The 10162-nt window shown below is 38.1% G+C and overlaps 1 protein-coding gene across 1 annotated transcript in view; it reads left to right on the forward strand.

Moving 5' to 3' along the window:
- LOC105515297 (coiled-coil domain-containing protein 30-like) overlaps positions 1 to 7690 on the forward strand; it is a 39988-nt gene extending 32298 nt beyond the window's left edge. Inside the window, exons 4-6 of the mRNA XM_011947080.1 lie at positions 1911 to 2026; positions 3634 to 3732; positions 7682 to 7690. Of these exons, the coding sequence (XP_011802470.1) occupies positions 1911 to 2026; positions 3634 to 3732; positions 7682 to 7690 (224 nt within the window). The remainder of the gene's footprint in view (positions 1 to 1910; positions 2027 to 3633; positions 3733 to 7681) is intronic.
- The last annotated feature ends 2472 nt before the right edge of the window (positions 7691 to 10162 follow it).

Below are 10162 nucleotides of genomic sequence, written 5' to 3' on the forward strand. Positions count from 1 at the left end.
AGATCGAGACCATCCTGGCTAACATGGTGAAACCCTGTCTCTACTAAAAAATACAAAAAACTAGCCAGGCAAGGTGGCGGGTGCCTATAGTCCCAGCTACTTGGGAGGCTGAGTCAGGAGAATGGCGTGAACCCGGGAGGCGGAGCTTGCAGTGAGCTGAGATCGGGCAACTGCACTCCAGCCCGGGCCACAGAGCGAGACTCTGTCTGAAAAAAAAAAAAACCTTCCCATGGGCCAGACATGGTGGCTCATGCCTGTAATCCCAGCACTTTGGGAGGCTGAGGGGGTGAATCACTTGAGGTCAAGAGTTTAAGACCAGCCTGGCGAGCATGGTGAAACCCTGTATCTACTAAAAATACAACAACAACAACAACAAAAAAATTAGCCAGGTGTGGTGGCCTATGCCTGTAGTCCCAGCTACTCAGGAGGCTGAGGCAAGAGAATCACTTCAACCCAGGAGGCGGAGGCTGCAGTGAGATTGCACCACTGCACTCCAGCCTGGGCAACAGAGCAAGACTCTGACCCAAATGAAAAATAAAACTAAAATTAAAATTAAAAATCTTCCCATGAGGAAGACTCCAGGCTCAGATGGCTTCATTAGTGAATTCTAATAAGAATTATTATTTAAGGAATAAATAATACTAAATTTATATAATTTCTTCCAGAAAATTGAAGAAGAGAGAATACTTCCCACTTTTTTAAGTGGCCAGTTAACAAAGAAGTACAGAGAATAAGAAATAACTTGTTGGGTAGTAAAATTAAATACAGTATGTTTACCAATAATAGATTGTTAAATAAGTGACTATACAAGGCATACTTTGCAGATATTAAAGATGACATGCAGCCAAGTGTGCACTGACATGAATAGATTTCTGTGATATATTATCAAGTAAATAAGGCAAGTTGTAGAGTAAGATGTGTGGTATAATGTCATTTGGGTTTTTTATTTGTGGAGTCTGTGTGTGTGTGTACCCACAGGACTACTGTGAGCTGGTATATACTAGTATGCCAGTAAAGTTGTGAAGGTACTGGAATAATTCTGTGTTGACTTATAAGTAGCTGTTGTCCTGAGTCTTCCAAACATTCTTACCTGCCCTAATTGTCTTAGCTCCTTCCAGCCCCATGTCTTCCCAGCCACTAAAGAGATAGTGTTTAGCACAGCAAAATGTTCTCTAGAACTCTACTTCAGAGCTACATTCTTATAGATAAGGGTGCATGCTTAACCAGTTGTTAAATATTTTTAACATAACTTTGTTTGTATATTACTATAAATATATATATATTTCTGAAAATATTTACTATGTGTTAAAAATATTATTTTGGGACATGGTACTAGCTGAAGGTGGGTTAAAAATATTCACTTTGAACAAAACCATGTAGTTTGATTAACAAAAAGCCTATGTTCCATTTGTGATCAATAAAAGTTGAGGTGTTAACACTTTACAATTTCAAGATTTACAATAAAGCTACAGCATGGAATTGTTCTAAGAACAGATTTTTAAACGAATGGACTAGGAGGTATGTAAAAGAGACAGGACTGAAAGGCATGTAGGAAGACCATTTTTTTGGTCATTTAACTTTTAAAAGGTAGGCTAGGCTAAATTGTTTTAAAATTCTAGGTCCTAGAAGAACCTCTATTGCTGGAAACCCTACACTCAAAAAGTCCAATTCATTGGTCTGGTGTGAGTAACATAAAACTTTCTCTGTTGTTTCTTTGGGTTGGTAGAATATTCTAGGACTAGACTTGAGAGCCTTGTGGCCCTCCTGCACAGAGAGTCAGCCACATATGCAGAGATATGATAGGACTAACAAGAAGGGCAGGCAATAGCACTTCCTTCGTTTTTAGAGTTAGTGCCCCTAAAACTAAAGCTTTGATCCAGTTGAATAAACTGTGTTCTTCTCTGTTTTAGATGCAGCTGACCTACAGAAAGCAAAGGAACACAATCAGAGACTAGATGAGGAGATTTTGGCTTTAAGAAATAGGGTTCGATCACTTGACTCAGAAAAAAAGGTGCTTGGTGAAATGGTAAGTTTAATTTACTTCTTAGAACTTATTTAAATGTGTCTACCATAACAATCAACAGCATAAGCAACACAGATATACAACATGTAAGTTGATCTTTAGCAGGGACCAATACTGGTGGCTGTAACATCTCAGGGGGATGCCATGCTTTGACCTAGATGTATTCTATCAGTACTTACATTTTATACATTTTAACTACCTATGCTACACAGCAACATTGTTGCTATATGTAAATCTAGGATCTTTTAAATAAGGGATTAGATAATAGTTTATAGTTAACACATTCACCACATAGAAAATATTACTCTATTATATTGGATAAGTTTAAGATTATTAGTACTAAATCTTTAATTGTTTATATTTTTAACCATTTCTTCTTAGCAATTTACTGATTTTTAAAAATATATACTTCCAAATTTTAAATACATCTCTTCAATTTTACTTTATATTCATTAAATAATCATATATCTAATATCTAACAAAATACCTGGCATAATACTAGGTGCTTTAGAAATTTTTTTGCAAGAATGACTAAAGATCCATCAGGATGACTGCTAGCAAAACAACAGAGAATAACAAATGTTGGTGTGGAAAAATTGGAACCCTTGTGCATTGCTGGGGAGAATCTAAAGTAGTGCAGCCACCATGGAAAACAGTTACTCTAAAAGTTAAATATAGAATCACCATGTGGTCTGACAATTCCACTTCTGGATATATGCCCCAGAGAATTGAAAACAGAGACTTAAACATATATTTGTACATCCATATTCATAGCAGCATTATTCACAATAGCCAAAAGGTGGAAGCAGCTCAGATGCTCATTGATAGAGGAACAGATAAGCAAAGTGTGGTATAGCCATACAATGGAATATTATTCAGCCTTATAAAGGAAAGAAATTCAGACACATGCTGAAACATGAATGAACATTGAAGACATTATTCTAAATGAAATAATCCAGTCACAGAAGGACAAATAATATATGATTACACTTATATGACATGCTTAGAGTAGTGAAAGTCACAGAGACAGAAAGTACTAATAGAATGGTGGTTGCCAGTGGCTGGGGAGAGGGAGTAATGGGAGTTATTGTTTAATGGGTATAGAGTTTCAGTGCAAGATGAAGAGTTCTGGAGATGAATGGTGGTAATGGTTGTACAACAGTGTGCTTGACAATGTGCTTAATAATATGCTTAATGATGCTTAATGCCACTGAACTGGTACACTTAAAAATGGCCAACATGGTACATTTTGTGTTATGTGTATTTTACCACAATAAAAATGCAATCATAAATAGAATGAATAAATAAGTGAAGATTGGTAAGTTGTCTAAGTCTTTGTAAATTTATGTATCTAACCCATTTATATATTTAATACATGTATGTATGCGTGAAAAAGTTCAGGTAGGGTACATTCCAAGCAGTGTTATTTCTGGAAAGGGAGGAACAGTTGTAATATAAAGGAAAATACAGTTTTTTATTCTGTATACCTATGTGTTGAAGTTTTACAAGGAGAGCGTATTTGTATGTTACTTGTATAATTAAAAAACAAAGCAATGATTTATCCAAACAAAAACTGAGAAGTCTACAAGACTTTCACTTTTGTATTTAAGGTTGAAAGACTTAAAGGAGAGGTGTGTGAATCTCAAGAGAACAAGCAACTTGGAAACCACTCCCCTGGAAAAACTGTGGGTGGTGAACAGAGAGAACAGGTATTGTATTTTAAAGTCCTGGTCTTTCTGATTTCTAATTTTTGAGTTGCACTTTTACAGAGTATACTAGAATAATTGGTGCTAATCATTTGCTACTCTTCTTATTGGGCTTTTTCTATTGCTCAGCTAATTAGAGTGGAAGAGGAAAGAGGGCTACAGAGGATGTGTTTCTGTTCACTTCTTCCTCACAAAGAGCAATTAATTTGGAGAATATAGTAGATTGTTCCTCTGAAAAGAATCTTATGAAGATACAACCAATTTGAGCATATCATGGAGAACTAATAAGGTGTAGGCTCCAGTGTGTACAGTATCTACTATATTCAGCATGATCAGCCTCTGAAGTGGTGAGCAAAGCAATCAAACCCAAGACAGACTGATGCAAGTGCCAGGTTATATCTAGTAAATAGTAGTTTTAATTTGCCTTTTGAGGGTGTCTTAATGACCATGAATATGTTTTGGCCATTTATATGTTCTCTTGTGAAGCATCTGTTCAAATCTTTTCTATGTTTTTAGTGGAGTGGTCTGTATTCTTAAAAATATTTTATGTTATTTTTATTATTATTATTATTATTTTTAGAGATAGATTCTCACTCTGTTGCCCAGGCTGGAGTACAGGGGTACAGTCCTGGCTCGCTGAAGCCTCAACCTTCCAGGCCCAAGCCATCCTCCTGCCCTAGCCTCTCAAGTAGCTGGGACTATAGGCATGCAGCACCACACCCGACTAATTTTAAAAAATCTTTTTTGTAGAGATGAGGTCTCACTATGTTGTCCAGGCCAGTCTCAAACTCCTGGCCTCAGGTAATCTTCTTGCCTCCCAAAGTGCTGGGATTACAGGCATGCACCACTGTTTCTGGCTTGTATTCTTTATATTGAGTTGTAGAAGTAGTTTTGTTTTGTTTTTTACATATTAGAGATGATATCTCACCATGTTGCCCAAGCTGGTCTCAAATACCTGGCCTGAAGTGATTCTCCATCCTTGACTTCATAAAGTGCTGGGATTACATGCATAAGCCACCACACCTGGCCAAGAGTTCTTTATATATATTCAAACTAGTCCTTTGTTTTAGATATAGGTATTATAAATCTTTTCTTATTCTATGACATGTCTTTCATTTTCTTAATAGTGTTTTATAAAGAGAAGTTTTAAAATTTTGATGGAGGTGAATTCATCAATGTTTTCTTTTATAATTTTGTGATGGGACACAAAAAGCCTATTTAAGAAATCTTTGTCTACTCTAAAGTCACAAAATATGTTTCTTATACTTTCTTCTAAATATTTTATAGTTTTTAGTTTCTACATTTAGGTTTATGGTCTACTGCAGGTAATTTTTGTATATACTGTGTGATAAAATTGAGAGGTTCATTCATTTTCAGTGTATATCCAGTTATTCCAGAAATATTTGGTAAAAAGAGTTATTTCCTTACTGATAAAGGTCAGCACCTTTATTAAAAAAATTTATAAAGGTCTACTTCTGGACTCTGTATTCTATTCTGTTAACCCACCCATGTGTTTATTCTTAGAACAATTCCATGCTGTAACTTTATTGTAAGTCTTGAAATTATAAGGTGTAACACCTGCTTCTCTCAACTCATCAAAGTCATTCTCCGTCCAGCTTTATTCTGTTGCTGGCGAGGAGCTGTGTTCCTTTGGAGGAGAACAGGCACTCTGATTTTTAGAATTTTCAGCTTTTCTGCTCTAGTTTCTCCCTATCTTTGTGGTTTTATCCACTTTTGGTCTTTGATGATGGTGATGTACAGATGGAGTTTTGGTGTGGATGTCCTTTCTGTTTGTTAGGTTTCCTTCTAAGTCAGGACCCTCAGTTGCAGGTCTGTTGGAGTTTTCTGGAGGTCCACTCCAGACCCTGTTTGCCCGGGTATCACCAGCAAAGGCTGCAGAACAGCAAATATTGCAGAATGGCAAATGTTACTGCCTGATCCTTCCTCTGGAAGCTTCATCTTAGAGGGGCACCCGGCCGTATGAGGTGTCAGTCTGCCCCTACTGGGAGGTGACTCCCAGTTAGGCTACTCGGGTGTCAGGGACCCACTTGAGAAGGCAGTCTGTCCATTCTCAGATCTCAAACTCCATGCTGGGAGAACCACTACTCTCTTCAAAGCTATCAGACAGGGACGTTTAAGTCTACAGAAGTTTCTGCTGCCTGTTGTTCAGCTATACCCTGCCCCCAGAGGTGGAGTCTACAGAGGCAGGCAGGCCTCCTTGAACTGCAGTGGGCTCCATCCAGTTCGAGCTTCCTGGCCGCTTTGTTTACCTACTCAAGCCTCAGCAATGGCAGATGCCCCTCCCCCAGCCTCACTGCCACCTTGCAGTTCCATCTCAGAGTGCTGTGCTAGCAGTGAGCAAGGCTCCATGGGCGTGGGACCCTCCAAGCCAGGCATGGGATATAATCTCCTGGTGTGCCGTTTGCTAAGACTGTTGGAAAACTGCAGTATTAGGGTGGGAGTGTCCCAATTTTCCAGATACCGTCTGTCATGGCTTCCCTTGGCTAGGAAAGGGAATTCCCTGACCACTCGCACTTCCCAGGTGAGGCAATGCCCTGCTTTGTTTTGGCTCACGCTCCATGGGCTGCACCCACTGTCCGACAAGCCCCTTTGAGATGAACCTGTTACCTCAGTTGGAAATGCAGAAATCACCTGTCTTCTGTGTCGCTCACGCTGGGAGCTGTAGACTGGAGCTTTTCCTGTTCAGCCATCTTGTAACCTCTCTTGTGAATTCTTGTCAGGAAATTTTTATCCCCCAAGAAAGAAAACCTCTATATCCATTAGTATTCATTTCTTATTTTTCTACCTGCCCCGTCCCCTAGCCTCTGGCAACCACTAAAGTACTTTCTGCCTTTGAATTTGGCTATCTTGTACATTTTACATAAGTGGAACCATGCAATATGTGGACATTTATGTCTGCCTTCTTCCATTTAGCATAATGTTTTTCAAAGTTCATATTGTAGTATGAATTAGTACTTTATCCCTTTCTATGGCTGAATATTTTATTGTATGGATTTTCTTTTTGAGACAGGGTCCCACTCTGTCACCCAGGCTGGAGTACATGATCACTGCAGACTTGACCTCCCAGGCTCAAGCAATTTTCCCACCTCATCCTCCTGAGTAGCTGGGACTATAAATGCGCACCATCACACCCAACTAATGTATGTGATTTCTAGTAAAGATAAGGTCTGGCTATGTTCCCAAGCTAGTTTAAAACTCCTGAGCTCAAGCAATCCTTCCACTTTGCCTCCCAAAATGCTGAGATTATAGACATGAGCCACTACATCCCACCCTTAGTGAAGTGGCATTGTTGTCAGGGGTAAATACCTAGGGTTCATCATCTCACGCTAAGAAGATTAAAGACATAGACACACGTGGTTGGGTTAAGGAGTGGAAAGTTTAATAGGCAGAAGAAAGGAGAGAGGAGAGCAGCTTTCTCTCTTGTGAGAGAGTGGGGCATCCAAAAGGTAAAAGCCAGCCTGCGACAGACTGCAGCAGATTTTATAGGCTAGCTTGAGGAGGCAGTGACTGATTTATGTAGGGCCCACAGATTGGTTCAACTAGGTGTGACATTTACACAGCATGTGGGGAAGGCTTGTCACCCCACCCTAATCTTAATATGCCAATAGGCTTTCTACTTGGCCAGCACCATCTTGTCTGCTCCATACTGTACACGTGGCTGGCAAAGAGAAGGGAAGATAGAGCCACCATTCTGATCATGCCTGGTCCCAGGTAGCCTTTTCCTATTGGCACAACTGCCAGCATTCACCTTTGCAATATTCTAGCTTACTTGTCTATGTCTGCAGCTCAATTTTACAGGTTGCTCTTTGTTAGAGAAGAAAATGATTTGGGGTCTGTTTTTCATTAAAAGTAAAACCTTAATGAGGACTTCCTTACCCTCACTATCTGCCTAAATAATTTCTTTTTAACTCCTATCTTATTCCCTCCTCAGGAGTGGTAACCCTAACTGTTATTAAGGGGTATTAGATGATGACTCTTTCTGACTACTTCCTGCCAAAAAGGGGTGCCCTGCCAGTTAGGGCTTCTCCTGGGGTCAGTCTAAGAGTCCTCAGAAGAAAGGCATGTCCATGCATGGTTCTGTCCACAGTACCATTTGGAGTTTGATTTCTGTCCACCTTTTCGATGGGTTGTAATACTGGTTTGCCTCCACCAGGTGCTGCTGAAATGTTAATAGTGTTAATATAAAAGTAACATTAACAAATGTTAATAATGTTAATATAGAAGGATAAGTGGCATTGGATTTGGGTGGCTAGAGTAACTTTAGTGTTAACCTTGGCTGAATCTTTCCTGCAATTATTAGTTCGTTCACAACTTCCACAGACCATTTATGACATGCTTATACTTTCTGACTTTTCCTAAACATCCCTCTTTTTAAACAAGCAGTTATTCTCTTTAGGATAAGAATTTACCATACAAGATCCTTTCTTATATAAAATCTATTTTATTTATAAGCTTCTTTGCGTAGCTAGGGTGTGACATATTACCAAACCCAACAAAAAGTCCTGGTGGACTCAGTGATAGTAAAACCTTCATGTTTACCTCTTGTCAGTAGCTGTTATTCCTGCTCTAAGGATAATAATTAAGCAAAATACTACAGCAGTGGAAACTCTCTGTCCAGTATTTCAGTTAGAAGGTGCTACCATGTATAACTCTACCTCAAATAGTAGAGTGAGTGTAGCGATTCCCACAAGGGTGGGATTATTAGATCATTTCCATCTAAAATTTTAGTTGCCAAGATATAGAATTTCCCTTTTGGAAGGTCTATGAAGTTCCTTGATTTTATTTTCCCAAAGAAATCTCTGGCTTATGAGCAACCTACTCACATTTATTACCTGGCAGGATTTGCAGGATAATTGGCCAGAACTAGCATATTGATCCAGCTTTTTACATTACCCATACCTTTTTGTTTTTCCCAACCTGCAGGAAATCATTACTTGATTCACAGGAATAAGCATAGCTAGTCTAAAATGTAGGCAAAAAAACTTAAAAATAACCAATGAAACTAGAATTTAATGACAAATGTATAAGTTTTGGAGCATAATTTTTTTCTCTCCAGTCCTCATCTTCAGTAAAAACAAATTATGATGGGACCATGTTGTTTGTAGAATAAAGTTTAGTCATATACTTGGCCTGATGATTTGCATAAAGTACAACAAGAATAATTATTTCTACATAGGCCTTTTGGATTGGATTTGATGAAACTCTGTTCCAGAAGAAATCTCAGATAAGACCTTTTAAAGCCAAGTCCAGCCATGGGTCTATATCCTTAAATACCTGTGAGTTGGGTGATCCTTTCCTCTTAAGGTCCTAAGATAAGCTTGGAGCACCTGGACCTGTTAGAAAGTGACATTTTTTACTGACCATGGTCAGGAATCTACCTGGGGGACTGTGTAGGCAAGAGTATGAGGCCAGTCTTCCCCAAAGGGTTTTTATTGGCTCTTCAAGTCAAGCTTGATTCCTTAAAAAGAAATACAGCCTTCCAGTCAAAGACTTGGTAAAGACAACCAGTTTCTCCAATTGTGTTCTGTTGAAAAAGAAAATGGATTCTTATTGTACTGATGCAAATAACTATATTGCCATAAGTTAAGAATACTCACAAATAGTTTCCAAATTTTAGAGGAACCAGGCAATGAGAAAGAAGTATGCCTTAAATTTTGTTCACAGAGTATATCTTACTTAATTGTTAAAAGCTGTAGATAGCTTAGAATAAAAGTTTCCTTGACATTGAAGGACAAAATAAGGATGAGCAATGTTTCAAGCAAATAGTTAAAAAAAGATTATGTCAGACTTCTAATATCAAACTCCTGTTTGATATTCATGAACATTTCAGCTCCTCATGAATCCTGTATGATTTTTCTCTATTCCAATGTTAGAAACGTGCATTTGAGAACACCTGTAAAAGTCCTATATCTTGATTATATACTATCTTTTGAAATGGAGAAAGCAACACAACAATTGTCTGCAGATGACAAAATTTCCAGGATAGTTACACTTAAAAACACGACTGACGAAGAGATTTGGTTATCTTTGTGGTTTACAATAACTTCAATCTTAATTATGATTAATAGCATATACATAGACATTAGAATTTTAGAAATCTCATACAATTTTGGAACATGTATTAGTATTATTCAACAAAATAAAAACCTAAAGAAGATTGGACATCATTTTAGCAATTCCATGTAATTAAATATGTCAAATAATCCTGTTTACCTCTTCTCTGGATGATTCAGAGGCCCACTGAACCATCCAGAAAGCCAGGCATCAGGAAAGACAATTTTGAAACTTGAAGTTTGATTTTTTGGAAGCCTGATAAATATGTTAGAGGTTTAAAACACTTGATGTTATGAAATAGAAGTCTAGATTACTATAAATCATTTATTTTGCCAAAATGATAACTCAAAAAGCAAAA

Source organism: Colobus angolensis, unplaced genomic scaffold (genome assembly GCF_000951035.1).
Source record: "Colobus angolensis palliatus isolate OR3802 unplaced genomic scaffold, Cang.pa_1.0 Scaffold106, whole genome shotgun sequence".
NCBI lineage: Eukaryota > Metazoa > Chordata > Mammalia > Primates > Cercopithecidae > Colobus > Colobus angolensis.